This window comes from Microcaecilia unicolor, chromosome 2, assembly GCF_901765095.1.
Source record: "Microcaecilia unicolor chromosome 2, aMicUni1.1, whole genome shotgun sequence".
NCBI lineage: Eukaryota > Metazoa > Chordata > Amphibia > Gymnophiona > Siphonopidae > Microcaecilia > Microcaecilia unicolor.
Window position 1 is genome coordinate 540,011,232 of NC_044032.1, and position 20,997 is coordinate 540,032,228.

General features: G+C 45.6%; 1 protein-coding gene across 1 annotated transcript in view; it reads right to left on the reverse strand.

The window, feature by feature from the left end:
- PDS5A (PDS5 cohesin associated factor A) overlaps positions 1 to 20,997 on the reverse strand; it is a 644,759-nt gene that overhangs the window by 441,171 nt on the left and 182,591 nt on the right. Inside the window, exons 9-10 of the mRNA XM_030191317.1 lie at positions 12,077 to 12,192; positions 10,978 to 11,072 (exon numbers count right to left, since the gene is read on the reverse strand). Coding sequence (XP_030047177.1) covers positions 10,978 to 11,072; positions 12,077 to 12,192 — 211 coding nt within the window. The remainder of the gene's footprint in view (positions 1 to 10,977; positions 11,073 to 12,076; positions 12,193 to 20,997) is intronic.

Sequence of the window (20,997 nt, forward strand, 5' to 3'; positions counted from 1 at the left end):
CGCCGGCGAGCCGCTCCAGTCCTACAACCAGGGCAGAAGGTATGGCTAAGCACGAAATACCTCCGACTCCGGGTGCCCTCTCGGAGATTGGGACCTCGGTATATTGGACCATTTGCCATACAATCGCGAATTGGAGCTGTGACATATCGGTTGCGGTTACCTAGTACCCTGCGGGTGCATAACGCTTTCCATATTTCCCTATTGAAGAGTTTTCGAGGATCTCGATGGCACCCCCAACGGCAGGAGGCCGAAGCCCTAGAAGCGGATCCCGATCCGGAGTATGAGGTGGAGGATGTTCTGGATTCAAAGAAGCGAAGGGGAAGGCTTTATTATTTATTGTCCTGGAAGAATTTTGGTTCCGAAGACAACTCCTGGGAGCCCGCGGCGAATGTACATGCGCCAGAGTTGATCAAAGCCTTCCATGCCCGGTCTCCTTCCAAACCCGGGCCCGGGGAAGAGGGGGCATCCGGGGAGGATACTGTCCCGTCCCAGGCCCTTACCTGTGCTCCCTCGGGGGGGAGCGATGGTCGGCGGGGCTCGCGGTGCCCAGGGCGGCAGAGACAAGCCGCCGACGGGGACGGCGCTGCCGCAGGTCGGGCCGAGGCCGCGAACCGCTGGAGCGAACGCCGGCCTCGGAGAAGGGAGCACGCCGGCCAAGATGGCGGCGCCGGCGATTCCCTGGCTCAGCGCAGACCAGCGATCAAGCTCCGCCTACTCGCGCCGGATTGGCGCATTACCGCTAAGACTCCGCCTGCAGGGTGGGCTGGCCAATCCCGGCGCTCCTTGCCTGCCAGGGCCGAGGGGATTGGTTCCTCTTCGAGGGAAGGGATGGACTAGCGGGAGATTTAAACTACGGAACGGGAAGGGTCCAATGCTTCCGTTTCAGATGTCAGAAGCCGACACAGTGGATCTCGGAGTGTTGACCTTCAGAGACTGTGTTCCTCTTCCAGCTAGCCGTCCTCGCTAGCCACCTTCAGAGACTGAGTCCATCTTCAGTGCTAGCCGTCCTTGCTAGCCACCTTCAGAGTTTGTGTTCCTCTTCAAGCTAGCCGTCCTTGCTAGCCACCCTCAGAGACTGTGTTCCTCTTCCAGCTAGCCGTCCTTGCTAGCCACCTTCAGAGACTGTGTTCCTCTTCAAGCTAGCCATCCTTGCTAGCCACCCTCAGAGACTGTGTTCCTCTTCCAGCTAGCCGTCCTTGCTAGCCACCTTCAGAGTTTGTGTTCCTCTTCAAGCTAGCCGTCCTTGCTAGCCACCCTCAGAGACTGTGTTCCTCTTCCAGCTAGCCGTCCTTGCTAGCCACCTTCAGAGACTGTGTTCCTCTTCAAGCTAGCCGTCCTTGCTAGCCACCCTCAGAGACTGTTCCTCTTCAAGCTAGCCGTCCTTGCTAGCCACCCTCAGAGACTGTGTTCCTCTTCCAGCTAGCCGTCCTTGCTAGCCACCTTCAGAGACCGTATTCCTCTTCCAGCTAGCCGTCCTTGCTAGCCCCCTTCAGTGACTGTGTTCCCTTTCAGTGCTAGCCGTCCTTGCTAGCTGTCTGCAGTGACTGTGTTCCTCCTCAGTGCTAGCCGTCCTTGCTAGCTGCCCTTCAGAGACTGTGTTGCTGACTACCAGCCAGGCCGGCCGTCACCCCGCGGTTCCAGCAGTCCTGCTGGCCGCCTGCAGCTGGGGGCTCAACCCTTGGTGAACGGCGGTCGCCGCGGGTGAAGATTCGGGGTGCGCGGCTGTCCTCGGAGGTCTTGCGGGACCTCAGGGAACCTAAGGGCTCACCAATAACCAAAACAGGACACATATTATAGCACAGCATGCTACTTGAATGTTGACACAATACACAATAAAACATTTTAATAGGCAGCATAGGGTTAAATGTGAGTGCAACATATAAACAGATAAGATAGAGTAACAGGAACTGGATAGAAAATAAGGGTACTGATAAGGTTCAACATGATGTCATGCCTTGCAATGTACAATAAGCCCTGGACTGACTGAAAATATGGCAAAACCACACTACACCTGCAATATGTAGATGGACAGTTTGTCATTCCTAACATAAAGATCCAACAAGACTCCCTATCACCACGTCTGTTGTCTAGCACTTAATCCACTGAATACACTTATTAATTCTTTGCACTAAAGGTGAAATAAACACCAGAACAGCATTGATCATAGAGATATCAGACCCAAGCGATTATTCTGTGAATCATATAGAGAGAAAAGAACTTCAAGTATCAAGAAATAGAATCTAAGACCAAAAAAATGTGGCAGAATGACACAGAAATATTTCCCACTGTTCTCAGTGCTACAGGCCTAATTAAAAGGAATTTTCAAGCACACCTAGATAAGTTATCTTTTTGCAGACAGAAGAGAGGAACTTGCAGAGATCCTCAAGTCTGAACAAGTTACAACCTCTGCAAAGGCCTCCTTTGAAGGATCCCATTCTCTGGTATCCAAGAGATGCCTGCTGAGATAACTCGACTGGGTATTCTGGTTCCTGGCTAAATGACTTGTTGAGATGTCTAGAAGATATGCTTCCACCTAGACCATTAACAAGTAAACTTCTTCCACTACCTGAATGCTTTTGTTCCTCCCTGTCTGCTGTAGAATTGTCTGAGAAGATATATATTGCCTTGTGCTGAAACAAGGGAAGAAAATCCAATAGTGCTAGATGAACTGTCCCTGCCTCCAGATGACTGATTGACCACTGGACTTCCAATGATGACCACCGGCCCTGTGCCCAACTGCCTAAGCAGTAAGCACCCCAGCCAGTCAGACTTGCATCCATCATTACCAAAACCCAGTCCTGAGGATCCAAGTTCTTTTCTTGGAGCAGACTGTCCATCTGCAACCACCATTCAAGACTCTTTCATATCTCTTGAAGTAGAGGAAGCTCCTGAAACTGGGGAGACCCACAAGAGAGAAGGGAGTTCTGTAGAGGTCTCATGTGCATTCTAGCCCATGGAACTAACTCCAAAGTTGCCAATAGAGAACCTAAAACTTGACTATGGCAATGACGAAGAGGACATGGAGTCCTTACGCAATCACAGTACCAATATCGGACCCTCTCACTGTTGCATCGGTGCACCCGAGGCTGATGATGATGTTGATACAGGGTCCACGAGTGCCACATCTCCAGCCATGCTCAATGCAGAACCAGATTTTCATGCTGGACTCTGCAGGCTTAAGTGTCCTTGCTTGCATGCGCAAGCAGAGGCCACACTCTATGTCCCGGTGCGCTGGACCTAAGTACTGAACAAACCAATTATGGCCCTTCATATACATCTTTTAGACAGCACAGCTCTCAGATATGATAAAAGGGGAGGACAAAACTCCAATACAACCTTCATATATAAGTTGCATATCCTAAATGCATTACAGCACTGACTTGCTCCTCTTCTTATATAGGTACATATCTGTTTTATAGAAATGATAAGTAGTAGTAGTAGTACCCTGAAGGATAACGTTTATAAAAGATAAGCAACTAACACATCACTGACCATCCATAGGTATGTGATGTAGATTCATCTCTTATCTTTATGTAGAGAAAGCATGTGCCAGTTTTTGTTGGTCTGCTTTAAGAGCAAATGTTTTATAAATTTTCCAAAAGAAGACCATAGACAAAGAATCCACAAACTACAAATATTCTACAGACAAAAGGTTCAAAGGTTCTGCCGGGCAAAATGGTAGAGGCTATTATAAAGAACAAAATTATAGAGCATATTCAAAAGCAAGGATTAATGAGACAAAGCCAAAACGGATTTAGTGAAGGAAAAACTTGCCTCACCAATCTATTACATTTCTTTGAAGGGGTGAACAAACATGCGGTAAAGGTGAGCCGATCGATATCGTGTATTTGAATTAAAAGGCATTTGACAAAATACCTCATGAAAGACTCCAGAGGAAATTGGAGAGTCAAGGGATAGGAGGTAGTGTTCTATTGTGGATTAAAAACTGGTAAAAGATAGAGAGTAGGGTTAAATGGTCAGTATTCTCAATGGCGAAGGGTAGATAGTGGGGTTCCCCGGGGGGTCTGTAACAGGACCGCTGCTTTTTAACAAATTTATAAATGATCTAGAGATGGGAGTAACTAGTGAGGTAATTACGACACACGATTATTTAAAGTTGTAAAATCGCAAGAGGATTGTGAAAAAATACAAGAGGGCCTACGAGACTGGGAGACTAGGCATTCAAATGGCAGATGATGACGTTTAATGTAAGAAAGTGCAAAGTGATGCATGTGCATGTGGGAAAGAGGGCCCAAACTATATCTACTTGATGCAAGGTTCCACATTAGGAGTCACTGAGCAGGAAAGGAATCTAGGCATCATCGTTGATGAAACATTGAAACCCTCTGCTCACTGTGCGGTGGCAGCAAAGAAAACAAATAGAATGTTAGGTATTACTAGGAAAGGAATGGAAAACAAAAATTAGGGCGTTATAATGCCTTTGTATCACTCCATGGTGTGACCACACCTGTCACCGCATCTCAAAAAAGATTTCGTGGAATTAGAAAAGGTACAGAGAAGGGCGACAAAAGTAACAAAGGGGATGGGACGACTTCCCTATGAGGAAAGGCTAAAGCAGCTAGGGCTCTTGGAGAAAAGACGGCTGAGGGGAGATATGATAGAGTTCTATAAAATAATGAGTGAAGTGGAACAGGTAGACGTGAATTGAATGTTTACTCTTTCCATAAACACTAGGACTAGGGAGCACACAAAGAAGCTACTATGTAGTAAATTTAAAATGAATTAGAGAAAATATTTCTTTGTTCAACAAAATCTAGACTGCCCCAATTTGACTGCCCCCACTTGAATGACTGTACATTTGTCCTTTAGATTGTAAGCTCTTTGAGCAGGGACTGTCCTTCTATGTTAAATTGTACAGCACTGCGTAACCCTAGTAGCGCTTTAGAAATGTTAAATAGTAGTAGTAGTAGTAAAAGCAGTTAGCTTAGCAGGGTTTAAATAAGGAATGGATAATTTCCTAAAAGTAAAGTCCATCAGCCACTATTAAGATGGACATGGAAAAATCCACTGCATATTCTAGGAAAAGAAGCATAAAATCTGTTTTCCTGTTCTGAGATCTTGCCAGGTACTTGTGATCCTGATTGGCCACTGTTGGAAATAGGATACTGGGCTTGATGGACCTTCGGTCTGTCCCAGTATGGCAATGCTTATGTGGGAGTTGGTTTGGACAGGCTGTGCAGACCCTTACCTCACACCTAAGGCTGCACTGCGGGTCAAGACGGTCTTTGCTTCTTCTTTCCTCGTATAGAGAGAAACACACCAGGGCTGTCCCCTTTCCCCCTCCTCTTTTTGTTTTACCTTAAATCCCTAACTTCGTACCAATCTCTGTGATCCCAAAGTGATGGGGATAGAGCTGCCGGGTCTTTTGGTTAAGGCGCTTGCTTTCATAGATGACTTGTTACTTCTCTCACACACCCACATCTGGCCTTGTCACAGTTATTAAGTGCTCTGGACAAATTCATCTTCTTTTCAGGGTTTTGTTTGAATTATCAAAAATCCATGGCCCTCCCCATCCAGGCATCTATAAAGGAGTCGCGGAGGGGGGATATCCCGTTGAAATGGGCTCCGGGTATTCTAAAGTATTTGGGGATGCATCTTACCTCAGATCTCCCAAACCTATACTCTCTAAATACTGGACCATCACATTTTGAAACCCAGCGAGTCTTGCAGAGTTGGAGGGTGCTCCCAATCTCCTTGATGGAAAGAGTGGTGCTTTTAATATGGTTATTATGCCAAAATGGACTTATGTTTTTCAAACTTTGCCTATTTTTCTACAGCACAGGGATGAAAAATGTTTATCAAAATTGTCTTCTTTCCTATGGCAGGATAAGAGGACATGTTGCCCTCTTCCCCCGCCTTATGTGAGCCTGGGGTGGGAGGGGGTCTGCTACATGTTAAATTGTTTTCTGTTGCCTCCTGTATGTGTCATCTTACAGATTGGTATTGGGGGACAAAATTTTTTCGTGCACTGAAACAGAGCTTTCTTTCCTACGGCCACAATACTTTGGTTATTGGCTCCAGGCACAGTTGGGTAAGTCAGGAGCACCCCCCCCCCCCCCCCCCCCCATTTTGCTTTCCTTTTTGCTCCACTCCATAAGGCTTGGCAGTGGCTTTGCAGATACCATGACCTATCGGGGGAGGCTTCCTCCCTGTTGCCCCTTGCCGGTAACGTAGCTTTTCCCTGTGAGAGGCTCTTCCCGTTTTCCACCGTTGGACAGCAGGGGGAATGCATTACCTATATCATGCATAATCTGACTCAGGACATTTGAAACCCTTGGAGGAGCTTTGTGGAGGACCTGCTACTTTTCAGGAGTGGTTTGCCTGTTTACAATTGCAACACTATGTTGGATCCCTTCCAGAGACCTCCTTGAAAGCAGAGGTGTGGGATACCTTTAACATCATGCTGGGTTTGGAAGCACAACTCTCTGTCCCAATGAAATACCATGGTCATTTACGAGAGTGGATCCCTGACCTAGACTATACTGCTCTCGCACAAAAATGGTCCTCAGATTTGCCAATTTCAGTACAACCTCAGCAACTTAAATCTTGTTTGACTCGGATATCCAGTCTTACTGAATATGCTAGCCACTGGGAGATGCAGTTTAAATTTGTGCATTGTTTGTATGTTTCCCCTCACAGGGCTTTTCGCACGACTTTACACCCTGATGATCTATGCCCCAACTGTTCATTGCGGGAGGCACATCTGGGTTACATGTTTTAGTCATGCCCACTGATTCATTCCTACTGGTCTCAGCTGTCTCCCTGTTTTGGAAGGTGGCTTGGACCCCCTCTTCTTCTCTGTTGTTTGATGCTTTCTCCACCCAGAGACCCCGTCCAGCAGGAATGCAAGCCTTTTTGAGATGAACAATTTTGCTGACCAAAAAGACTATTCTGTCCCTCTGGCTGTCTCCAGAGGTCCCTACAGTGCCACAATGGACGTCCACCATGATACTACTTAGTGCCCTGGAGCGTAAAAGTATCTTGAATCTTGCTATTGAACATGGTGACCATTTCTTATTAACTTGGTCCCCATTTTGGGCCACTCCGACTCCAAAGGAATGCAGCCACATTCTGAATGTGTGACTATTCAGTGTTTTGTCACCTGATGGGAGGGGATCGGGGGGGGGGGGGTTGGGGTGGAAGTGGGTGTTTTGTGCTTTCAAACCTTTTTCTTTTGTTTCCTTATGTGTTTCTAACTTTAATAAAGAATTAAAAAAACAAAACAGCCTAGCTACAGTAGTATCACCACCCCCATCTGCCTCCAAAATGTGCAAGTCAGAGACATCAAAAGAACTAGGACAGTCAGAATACACAGATAAAACCTCCTCTCAGTCTGGAAAAGGAACATTCTCCAAATTCTGAAAAATGGAAAATTTTTGTTTCTTAGGAAACTGCTCCTCAAAAGCAACGTGAGGGGAAGAAGGACAGGCAGCTTGAGCCGACATTAATAAAAAGGCCTGATGTAATAAAAGAAAAAGTTCAGGCAAAAACAGCAGGGCAGACTTCAACCCCCACAAAACCAACATCCCAGGACACAGTAACAGGTGAGGAACCTGCTGATAAAATGGCCACCAAAGCCTCACAGAGCACAGGAGCCCTTGGTGCTGAGCCTGCCAAAACCGCCATTGGAGCAGGCCCGGATTGAACTCCCGGAGATGGCAAAGTTTGCAAAAGCGGCCTGCAGAAGCAAAGCAAAGCATGCAGGAACCGGTAGCCGAGAGCTTACCGCCGCAGCACGCACAAGACTTAATAGGCTCAGACAGAGCGAATAATAAATATACTCAAGGAAAACAGCCAGTCACATGACCTCCAAGGCACTGAAGCCCTACAATTTTCCCACAGCACATGCACTCTCAAAAAAATTACAGCAGACATTTTTTGGGTTTGTTTGATTTTTTTTAGATAGAGGCAGAAGAAAAAGAGAAGGGAAGACTGGAATAAAGAAGCAGAAAGTGGCAACGGGGGAGCAAATAGGGACCTAAACCATTAGGTTTACACCTGAGGCACAGAATATTCTCAACCCCAAATTCAACAGAACTTGCAAGCAGGACAGGAGACAACACAGAAATCACCACAGCACACAGGAGCTGCTATCTCGCCTGCTGGAGATAGAGAATACTGGCTTGGCTGCTAAGCACAGGAGTTTATGAGGCACAATTCATTAAAGTTCTCTATCTCCACCTGATGGAGAATGGTCCTTGTGATGTAATGGAATTAAATATTGAATATGTGGGGGACTTGTTCTGGTACCTTGTTAGGTTCCCTGCAGGCAGAGGTCTGGATGACTTCCTGTTCAAGTCAGCTGAGCGTGTCCTTGTCAAATTTATAAGTGTCCCTTCTGCGGGACACTTGGGACTTGTTCTGGTGCCTTGTGGGTTTTTCTGCAAGCAGAGGTCTAGATGCCTTCCCGTTCAAGCCAGGTTCCTTCTCATCTTTATAAGTGTCCCTTCTGCGGGACGCCGCCTTGGGCGCGTGCTCGGAGGGGTGTGACCAGATAGGCAGGACCCGCCTCTATAGAGTCCCTTCAGAGCCTCTGAAGAGCATGGAATTCTGCTCCACATCTATGGGGCAGCGAAAGGGTAAAGTGAAGAAGGCTCTGGCTAGTGTCGTTCTGAAGGGACCTATGGATTTCCATCTTTTAGTTGCAGGGACCTCACTGTCATCAGAAGCCGGGAGTCTCTCTCCCTCCCCATATGTTTCCCTTTTGGCGGGGGATCGAACCCAAACTCCCGCAAACCGTTGTTCAACACGAGCTGGAGATGACAGAGCAAAGGGTCAGACATCAATTTCTAGAGAATTCATCCCTTGGCTACTCCTTCTCCTTCTTCCAAAGATGGCGAGTCTAAATCTTTAACACAGATAAAATGTTTGGTACCTGTCCCAGTAGTGAGCTCTTATAAACCGCTGCAATATTTAGTATTTGTAATTGGAAAGCAAGATGTTTCTTTAAAGGATGTATTTGAAACAATTTTCTCTATAGATAAAACCTTGGAAGAGAACTTGTCTTTAAATAGTAAATTTACTGAAGAAACTTCAATTAAGTTGACTGACTATGGAAGCAAGACTCATCTGTTGAGAAAAATTTGGACAAATTAGAGACTCAACTCACTTTGGGACAATCAGCTATTGCTATTTCAGTCAAAGATAGTTTGCTTCTACATTTGCAATTAGAGGCACTGGAGAATGCCTCACGTGTTTCTAATTTGAGACTACTAAACTTCCCTGTAACCCACTATTAACTATGGAATTGTTTAAAATGTTCTCAAAGGATGTTCTGTAGCTTAGTCTGGATGTCTCTGAGATTAAGCAGTTGTATTATCTGACTAGGAATATATGTGGGGATAATCAGGAAGGTGAACCTGATATGCTGAATTCTCCAGATAATCTACATTTGACGATATTTCTTGAATCTTTCTCAAGATAATATTACTAAGAGAATAACTTTACTATTAGTTTTGGGCTCCATGGAACCGAAATTAAAAATTCCGAAGGCGCATTTTCCTAAAAAATCTGTACCTTTTTGTGGTCAGTCTGTTTTGGTATTTCCTGATGTTGCCAAGCTTAACCAATTAAAGTGTAAAGCCTTCCTGAAATTTCCCTGTAAATGCCTGGTAACACATGGTGGTAATTTTTATATATTTTTGGATCTACTACATTTCGAAAATTATATAGTATCAAAGGAATGTCTTGGAGTGAAGGAGTAGCCTAGTGGTTAGTGCAGCAGACTTTGATCCTGGGGAACTGAGTTCAATTCCCACTGCAGCTCCTTATGACTCTGGGCAAGTCATTTAACCCTCCACTGTCCCAGGTACAAATAAGTAACTGTATATACTATGTAAACCGCTTTGAATGTAGTTGCAAAAAACACAGAAAGATAGTATATCAAGTCCCATTTTCCCTTTCCCTTAGTAGTATTCCTTCTAAATTAAAGGCAGGTTCTACATAGAGGTTTTTCAAAGTTGCCTCTGCTACAGTATCTCTGAGATTGTCCTTTGTTAGCCGTGCTTTTATTTTTAATTTCTTTAGGCGCTTACAATTCCCCGTGATGTGGGCTAGTATGCTTTGTGACATGTATTGTAAGTTTTTTTCTTGATGTAATTTTCTTGCATTTTTCCTGATAATTACTTTGTAATTATTAAACATTTTTGAATTGAAAAAACAAACAAACCACTGAATATGTGCTCAGAGGCACTATAAATCCTGATACACCTGGCTTCAAAGAAAATGATGTATACCTCACAAGCTTAAACTGAGAAATATTCATTACCTGGATGTCTTTCCTGAATGCAACATGTTACACTGATAATGTAGATGAGGACACACCCACTAGTTCTCTCTATTTTACTTTATTTAATAAAATTCTAGCTATTTTCTAACCTACAGAAGGTCTTAAATGATAGGCAAGCATATTTATTATTTATTTTCTGCCTTATTCAAGGTGGATAACAATAATATGCTCATAAAATGTAACACTGATAATAAATATCAAAACCATGTCACAATTAACATAAAACAGTCTAAAATATAATAAAATACCTTTAAAATAAAGCAAAGGAACAACACTGGCTAATCACAAATCCTACTCAACCCAGGCCATCACTAATAATTCTTAATGGTTTAGTAATACCTACCTTCCGCTGACATCCTCTATAATGTGCTACATCCTCAGGAAAGTGCCATGCACTACCATATTGTTTGGCAACCCTACAACAGGATAGAATGCTCCAGATCTCCAAAATATTTATATTTTGCTGTTTTGCTGTTTGTACATGCAAAACATATAATAAATATGAATATTAAAAAATATATCAGCATGCTTGTGACATATTTCTAGCACCTTGGAACTTCAAAATTCATATCATGCAAGTACCTAGCAGATAAGGATTCTCTCTTGATCCATTATCCTGAATTACTGAATGTAAATTTTAAAAGGTATTTCATGCTCAGTTGTCTTACCTGTGAGATCTCTAGCTAGGTCCGGATGGTTCATTAAACAATGGCTGGCAAATTTTACACACTCTAACCGCACAGGGACATGAATATCATTAAACCTGGAAGGAGGATTGAAAATTACATCAAAGTACCCTGTACATGTATGCATCATCAACTACCCACTGTTTATTTATTTTACTTCACAGATACACTAATGCTATAAAAACAACGCATGGCTTGACAACCTTCCAGAAGTTATTGAAGACGCACCTGTTCGAAGAGACTTACAATAAAAATCCCCCTTAATGACTTGATTCCATTCTATATCTAAACCAACTAATACTGATCCCTTCTAATTTGATTATGTTAATCACATTATCACTATTGCTCATTATACCTTACCTGTTTTATTTTGTGTTATGTAAATAATTCTACTGACTTATCTACCTAATTTCTTACACAGTAATATGTTAAATTAGACCATACCTCTTACTCTGTTTATGATTATACCTTTTGCAACATAGTGTAAGCCACATTGAGCCTGCAAATAGGTGGGAAAATGTGGGGTACAAATGCAGCAAATAAATAAATAAATAAATTACATTCCATTCTGCAAATTAAACCAAAAAAAAAAAAAAAAAAAAAAGAGAGAGAAAAAGAAAGAGAGAGCTACGAGGAAAGTCCAAATCCTCTTTTTATCTTCTGCCCAGAACAAATGGCTTTCCACAGCAGTAAACCTCAAAAAGGTTTTCTGGAAACAAACACATAATATTCAGAGTAGAAGGTAAGCCTTTCATTACAACTTGTACTCAAATTCAATCTCAGCTGAGACATGCTTTATGTTGGCAACACTTCAAAAGTTTACATCACATGCAAGAACCTTTGGAGTAGACAGACTGGACATCAACAGAACAACATGACTATGTGCTGCTTTACTCTTCCTGGTAGAAAACAATCGGACAAATCCTTAATGTGAATTTCTTTGGCTGCTACTAGGAAAAGGCATCCACTACCCTCTAAACCCATAATGACTAAGAGATCCTGGCTTTCATCAAAAGTCTGAAATATGACAAGGAAAGAGATGATAGCATACAGAGCTTCCGGAGTCTGTAGATTTCCTTACCGTCCCAGGAAACAATGCCAAAGAGGTCGATTCTGAGTTGCCAGATCAGAATCCTTGGAGCCGAAGAGCTTAGCCAGGAGCTTAACAACAGCTAACCGTTCCTCTCCATCATTACTCTGTAGAATATTCAAAGGGAAGTGAGTCAGAGAACAGCAAGAGAGAAATCAGAAAACAGACAAATCATAGATGAAACATTTGCTACACCACCCACAGCTGGCTGTAAATCTAACACTGCACATGAGACTAAGCATACTATCTTGTCATTAACAAAACAAGCTAACCCAAGCGACTTGGCTGCCTATTCAATATGGGAAAATTAGGTTCTTACCTTGGTAATTTTCTTTCCTTTAGTCACAGCAGATGAAGCCATTACGTATGGGTTGTGTCCATCAACCAGCAGGGGGAGATAGAGCACTCAATATTTCACAGTGCCTCATGGCCAGCCAGCTCCACTGCCTCTTCAGTATTTGAAGCTTCCAAAGCAGTATGACAAACCGCAATGGGAATAACATGAACTTTCCTCACAGCGAACGATGGCCCCTTAACAAGGGCATGAACTCAAAAGGAGGGAATGAACACATCCTCTTGGAGGGAATAAACTCGTCCTCCTTATTGTATAACTGGAGGGGATACACGCAACCTCCTGGAGGGACTAAACTCATCCTCCAAAACATAAACTGGAGGGAATGGACTCATCCTCCTATAAGTGAACATGAATCCTGAAGACTGTTTTCCAACTTTCTCCCAAGGAAGGAACTTCACGAAACAAGAACAGAACCTGAAACAGATTCACAGCATACAGACAATCATACAGGGAGGGCTCATGGCTTCATCTGCTATGACTAAAGAAAAGAAAATTACCAAGGTAAGAACCTAATTTTCCCTTCCTTGTCATCAAGCAGATGAAGCCATTACGTATGGGATGTAACAAAGCAATCCCTATATAGGGTGGGAACAGGTCACACCACCCGCTAGCACTTGTGCTCCAAAACGCGCATCCCTCCTAGCAGCCACATCCAGCCTGTAATGTCGAGCAAAAGAGAGCTTAGAAGCCCATGCTGCTGCACTGCATATCTCTAGACGAGAGAGTGCTCCACTTTCAGCCTAAGAGGAAGAAATCGCTCTGGTAGAATGCGCCTTAAAGGCTACAGGCGGAGACCGGCCGGCAAGCAGATAAGCTGAAAAGATAGTTTCTTTGAGCCAGCGGGCAATAGTGGCTTAAGACGCTGGAGACCCTCTGCGAGGACCTGATAGCAAAACAAACAGATGATCATAGATCCTGAAAGAGATAGTAACTCGCAGATACTGCAGCAGAGTCCTGCGCACATCCAACAGGTGCAACTGCCCAAAAGATTCTGGAAACTCTTCCTCTGAAAAAGAGGGCAAGAAAATAGGCTGGTTTAAGTGAAAGGCTGAAACCACCTTAGGCATGAAGGAAGGCATGGTCCGAACCGTGACCCCGGACTCTGAGAATTGCAGAAATGGGTCTCTACAGGACAGCGCCTGGAGCTCTGACACCCGTCTCGCCGAAGTAATAGCCACAAGAAAAACGGCCTTTACTGTCAAATCTTTCTCCGATGCTCGCCGAAGCGGCTCAAAAGGAGAAGCCTGCAGGGCCTTCAAAACTAGCCCCAGGTTCCAAGCTGGACAGGGTGCTCGCACGGAAGGCCGGAGCCGAAGCATTCCCACTAAGAAACCGTGCCACATCTGGATGAGCAGCTAAAGACATGCCTTCAACCTTACCACGAAGGGAGGCCAACGCTGCCACTTGCACCCGCAGGGAATTATAGGCCAAGCCTATTTGTACACCATCCTGCAAAAAGTCCAGAATCGGCGAGACAGGAGCCCGCATGGGTGTGATCGCTTTTAAAGCGCACCATGACTCAAACTGGCGCCAAATCCTGGGATAGGCCACGGAAGTGGAACGCTTGCGGGCCTGCAGGAGAGTGGAAATGACTGTGTTTGAATAGCCTTTGTCCTCAATTGCGCCCTCTCAATCGCCATGCCATAAGACCAAAGCGGCAGGCGTCATCCATGGCTACCGGGCCCTGTGACAACAGGTTCGGTACCAGAGGTAAAGGAAGGGGAGCCTCCACTAGCATCTGTCGGAGGTCCGCATACCAAGGCCTCCTGGGCCAATCCGGGGCGATGAGGATCACTTCTCCTGGGTGCAGCCGAATCCGCAGGAGCACGCGCCCTATCAAGGGCAACGGAGGGAACACATATAGTAGGCCCGGAGGCCAGGGCTGAGTCAAGGCATCCAACCCTGCCGAGCGAGGATCTCTCCGTCTGCTGAAGAAGCACGGGACTTTGGCATTTGAACTTGTCGCCATAAGATCCATCACAGGCTTGCCCCATTTGGAACATATATGCAGGAATACTTCGTCTGCTAGTTCCCATTCTGCTGGATCGATCTGATGCCTGCTTAGATAATCGGCTTGCACGTTGCTCTGACCTGCAATGTGAGCTGCCGACAGAAACTGAAGATGCAGCTCGGCCCAGTGGCAAATCTGTTTGGCCTGCGCGGCCAGTGCTCTGCACTGAGTGCCGCCTTGTCGATTTATGTAGGCCACTGCTGTCGTGTTGTCCGACATCACTCTGACAGCCAATCATTCCAGGGTCACTTGAAAGGCCAGAAGCGCCTGAAACACCGCTTTCAACTCCAGGCGGTTGATGGACCACTCCGACTCCTCGGGTGTCCATAGACCCTGGGCATGCTTCCCCTTGGAATGTGCGCCCAGCCCTTCAGGCTGGCATCTGTCACTACTAGACACCAATCGGGGAGTGCCAGCGGCATTCCTCGCCGCAGCATGCTGTCTGAGAGCCACCACTCCATGCTGAGTCGGGCCGCAAAGAGCCAAGAAAGTCTGCATTGATAATCCTGAGAAACTGGAGACCATCTTTGAAGTAGGGAATACTGTAGAGGTCTCAGGTGCGCTCTCGCCCAGGGCACCACTTCCAATGTGGCTGTCATCGATCCCAGCAGCTAGACAATGTCCCAAGCTCGCGGGCGGGGCATCCTCGGGAGCAGACGGACCTGATTCTGAAGCTTGCACCGCCTTAGCTCGGGTAGGTATACATAGTCCGAGTCTGTGTCGAACCTGGCCCCCAAATATTCTAGAGATTGCGAGGGGGTCAGGTGACTTTTGGCCATATTGACGACCCAGCCTAGAGATTGAAGTACTGACACCACTCTGGCTGTAGCTTGATAGCTCTCTGTTACAGAGTCTGCTCTGATGAGCCAGTCATCTAGATACGGGTGAACCCTGATACCTTCTCGCCTGAGCAAAGCAGCTACTACCACCATTACCTTCAAAAAGGTTCGGGGAGCTGTGGCGAGGCCAAAAGGCAAGGCCCGGAACTGGAAATGTTTTCCCAACACCGCAAACCTCAGAAACTTCTGGTGCGGGGGCCAAATTGGTATGTGCAAGTAAGCTTCTTTCAGGTCTAGAGACGTGAGAAACTCTCCTGGCTGTACCGCAGCAATGACGGAGCGCAGGGTTTCCATGTGGAAATGCCGCACTCTCAGGGACTTGTTTAATTCTTTTAAGTCCAGAATAGGGCGAAAAGACCTACCTTTTCGCGGCACCACAAAGTAGATGGAGTATCGGCCGTAGCCGTGTTCGGCGGGAGGTACCGGGGACACGGCCCCTAACTGAATCAGACCTTGCAAAGTCTCCTCTACCGCCGCCCATTTGGCGGCAGAACCGCATCGGGACTCCACAAACACGTCTCTTACTGGGGCATTGAATTCTATTCTGTAGCCATCTCTGATCAGGTCCAGAACCCACTGATCTGAGGAAATATTGGCCCACTCCTCAGCAAAGAGGGAAAAACGTCCTCCGATGACAGGAAGCGAGGAGGGGGCCGGCGCACCATCATTGAGAGGGTCGCCCCTGAACTCCAGGCCTACAGCCGGTGGCTGCGGAACGCTTGTCCGAGCGAAAGGAGTTCCTCTGCTGAAAAATGGGCACGAGAAGTGAACCCAGCAGAATGCCCCGGGCGGTACCTTCTAGCTTCACGGAAGCGATGTCTATAAGAGGAGTGGACCGCTTGGCCCTTGGAGGAAGGCCTTGGCCTATCTTCGGGCAAGTGCTGGGGTTCAGGATCTCCCAGGCCTTTAACAATTTTTTTTTTCCAACTCCTCACCAAATAGGAGAAGGCCTTGAAAGGGCAACTTCACCAACCTTTACTTAGAGGCCATGTCCGCTGCCCAATGTCGTAGCCAAATAAGACGGCGAGCCGCCACTGCTACTGCCATTTGTTTAGCCTAAGCTCTGACAATATCATAAAGGGCATCGGGCATCAGCCAAAAAGGACAAGGCCGACTCCAGCCACGGAGCCACATTCGAGAAGGGCTCCGCTCCATCTCCGGGCTGTTCCACTGCCTGTTGCAACCACGCCAGGCAGGCTCTAGCAGCATAACAACTGCATGCAGACGCCCGAACAGTAAGACCTGCAATTTCAAAGGACCGTTTAAGTGCTGCTTCCAGCCTATGGTCTTGTATATCCTTCAGGGCAACTCCTCCTTCCACAGGGAGCGTAGTTCTCTTTGTCACCGCAGTGACTAGGGCATCTACTTTAGGCATTGCAAAGCGAGCCAAATGCTCCTCACGCAGAGGGTATAATTGCCTCATAGCCCTGGAGTCATGCAAAGGAAAAGCTCGAGCAGGCTTTTTGGTACTAGCCATCCTAGGATTCACAGAGGAGGCCGTGACACTGTCAGGCTCTTCAATAGAAAGGACCTGTAGGGCATCTGAAATAAGCGCTGGCAGCTCATCACGGTGGAAAATCCTCACTGCGGAGGGATCATCCAGATCCTGTGGTAATTCTGCACCTGACTCTGGCTCCTCAGACCACGAAGGCCTGCCAGAACTCTCCGAATCCTCACAGCCCGACCACGGGGGGGGGGGGGGGGGGGGGGGGGGGGGGGGGGGGGGGGGGGGGGGGGGAAGGGGGTGCACCACAATCTGAAGGGGAATTAGCCCTTCTACGCTTTTCTTTATGCCAATTATCAGGGAAAATAGCCTCAGCGGGCATTCCCAGGCCAGAATCCATCAGGGGGGGACAATAGAAGGGGCCTCAGACGACCCTTGAGGGAGAGCTCTTTTCAGCATGTATGCTTTATGCAATAACAACACAAAATCAGGGGAGAAAAACTCGCCCTGGGCACCCAGATCACATCCGGGGCTAGCCGCTCCCTGAATAGCCTCAATTCGAGGTCCCCCCTTCCGTCTCTACGGAGGCCGCGCCATGCGGAGAATTCAAAATGGCGTCCGCTGCCAGCTCTGAGCGGGAAGAATCATTGCTCGCCAAGCTCAGGCCGGCTCTTACACCTGTACAGCACGATTTACAGAGCCCCGTTGCTGATTTGCGCTTGCCACACGGGGAACAGCGCTTTACATTCTCTGCAGCCATCGCCGAAAATGGCAGGAAAATTCAAAATGGCGGTTTCGCGCCAAAAACGCCCCGATCACGGGCCCACCCCGGAGGAGTTAGAAAACACTCTTACCTCACCAGACCGAGTATCACAGCTCCGGTCCCATAGAAGAATCAAAGGAAAACCTCTGTTCCATTTTTTTTTTTTTTTAAACGCTGTGAGGAAAGCAGAGGTAATAAGAACTCGGGAGGCTCAAATGAGTGGGAAAGGCAGGGAAAGGCGAACCAATGTGCCTGCATCCACTGAGTGGGAAAGGACAGGGAAAAGCAAGCTAATATGTCCACATCCACGGGGGCATGGGTAAGGCAGGGAAAGGGCTAACCTATGTGCCTTCAAAGTGAAGCTGCTATAGCCTCTAACACCCCGGCTAACAACTGGCAAGCCAGGAGCCACCCCCAGGCAAATTTTTGATGGAGCTCAAAGAAGCTGCAGCCACCCTGCTTGGGGAGATAGAGAATACTATAGAGGCATTGGAGCTGGCTGGCCATGAGGCACTGTGAAAAGTTGAGTGCTCTCTATCTCCCCCTGCTGGTTGATGGACACAACCCATACGTAATGACTTCATCTGCTTGATGACAAGGAAATATATATATATAGAGAGAGAGAGAGAGAGAGTGTGTGTGTGTGTGTGTGTGTGTGTGTGTGTGTATTTTTCCTCTATTGTTGGGAAATATTAAAAACACACTTTCCAAACAATAGATAGCATTTTTATCTATTCTTTCTCTAAGGATAATTACATTATTGTAAATCTCCCTCATTGTTGGAGACTTCTTACGCTTTAATCTGCTTTAAATCTATTCTGAATGAGGCAGAATATAAAACACAGAACAGAATAGAAAGTTTCCAGATTAAATCATATTTGATACATGTATTTTATTTTTATTTATTTATGACATTTGTATCCCACATTATCCCGAACAGGCTCAGGTTCAATATGGCTTACATTCAAGAAACAAATCAGGAAGCGGGAAAAGGAAGAAGGCTTTTGACAGGTGATGGGAAAAACAGTCAAACTTTATTGCTGCAATACATAAGTCTTGACGCAGCACTACATTTTGGCACTGAAGTGCCTACTTCAGGAGTCTACAACAAGAAGAATGTATATCTCTAACAAAAATATCTTAACATAGGTAAAAACAGTAAAATATAGACCTAAATAAAAAGAATGATTAAGTCAGGTAAAAAGACAGTGTGTGATACACTAGATACAGTCATGCTGCCACAATTTTATATCCATTAAGCACGCATACATTTTTACCGCGCTACGTTTAATTTCTTATGCAAAATAGACATTCTTTCAGTTTTTATATTTGTCACTGGCACATATAGCACATCCTGGCACTATTTTCCTATGTAAGTTGGTGGTGTTCTCAAGCATACATTGTCAAAATATGCTTCACAGTGTATAGATACATTTTCTATATCCTTGTTCATTCTGATGCCAGCGTCTTCCCACTGCTACATCACTCAGCACACACTGGCTCATTTAAAGTTTAAAGCACACCATTCACTGCACAATTAGTACATACAGTCCTAATGTTTTTCAATTTTTTTTATCATATACACAGATAGTACTATTTAACTCACATCATGTTATGTATGCATACAGTGTCTTTCAACCATGATTTTTTCATTTTGATGCAGGTGCATTTTTATACACTTATCTCCGCTTTTAACATTTAATATCAGTAGTGTTTTAGCCACATTATCCTTCTTTCAACTACAGTATTAGAGTTGTTTAACGGTTTAATCATTTTTATGGTAAGTCTTTTACACTTAGCATTTCTGTAGTAACGCATTTGCCATTTTAATTTTACACCCCAGAATACATCAATTTGTTTTCATGCATTTCACATATCATCTGTCTTTTCTACACAATTAAATGGAATTCATACACCTCCTTTAAACTGTGTTAGTTTCTCATAATTGGTTTTCACATTTTTCAAAAACAGATCAATTTAATGTTTGGAAAGTGCACCACATACTGACGCACAGTCTTTTTAAAGGTATGTTCCAGTGATCTTTTTTTCTTCTTTTTTTAATTCCTTATATTTTATGGTCATGTGCTACCATGGTTTTCACCCATACTCACATTTTTTTTTATCATTCAACATTTTTTTTACCTAAACCTTCAAATGTATGTTCCACTTGGCTGGATTGTTCTTACATCTACAGAACTTTGTATTGCCAGGTTAGTTCCCTGCTTTTGCTTTACATCACTTCACCGCTCCAATGTTTATTCAATTCATTGCGAGTATTTTACATAATCCTGCTTTATTAGTGTTGATCAATTTATTTATTTATTTTATTGCATTTGTATCCCACATTTTCCCACCTATTTGCAGGCTCAATGTGGCTTACATAGTTTTGTTGGCATTGTCATTCCAGGATATCAGAAACAGTTAGTATTGTGCAGAGATTAAGTAAGGGAAGAAAGAAGAAGGAAGGGTGTGATTAGGGTAATTGTAGAAGGTGGTCTTTCATAACTGAGTGGGTTGGTGAGGTGGATTAGTGAGGCTATAGGTTCTCATTGTAGGCCTTGTTGAAGAAGGTAAAATTATGTATCATACCTGATAATTTTCTTTCCATTAATCATAGCTGATCAATCCATAGACTGGTGGGTTGTGTCCATCTACCAGCAGGTGGAGATAGAGAGCAATCCTTTTGCCTCCCTATATGTGGTCATGTGCTGCCGGAAACTCCTCAGTATGTCGATATCCAAGCTCCATCCGCAGGACTCAGCACTTAGAGAATTACACCTACAAAGGGACACTCTGCCCAGCTCACCACCGCCAAAACGGGGGAGGGGAATTAACCCAGCTCATCCCCACACAAGTGGGGGAGGGGAATCCGTCCAGCTCATCCCCGCGGAGCGGGGGAGGGACACCACACCCGCCGATGCAAGGGGATCTGGCTTATCCTGCAACCGCAACCGCGGGAGGAGCTGACTGACCCTAACACCGCCGAAGCGGGAGGGGTACAAAGCTGCCCTACAGCCGCACGAAGCGGGAGGGAGCGCCGGCAGAATTTAAGTCTCAATCCAGCCCCGTAAAACGGAGGGGAGAGGAATGCAGCAGCTCACTGTAACACAAACTTGTCTCAACTCTTGAAGAATCCAATTGAAAAAACTTGAACACGAAGTCCTCCTGAACAGGAACTGAAGACTAAACTTGAACCTGAAATGCAACCAGAATATAAACAGTACAGATATCTGGGAGGGGCTATGGATTGATCAGCTATGATTAATGGAAAGAAAATTATCAGGTATGATACATAATTTTACCTTCCATATCATCATGCTAATCAATCCATAGACTGGTGGGATGTACCGAAGCAATACTCACCCAGGGCGGGACATTGAAATCCCTGACCGCAACACTGAAGCTCCAAACCGGGCCTCCGCCCGAGCAGCCACAGTCAAGCGGTAATGTCTGGAGAAGGTATGGGCCGATGCCCAAGTTGCCGCCTTGCAAATCTCTTC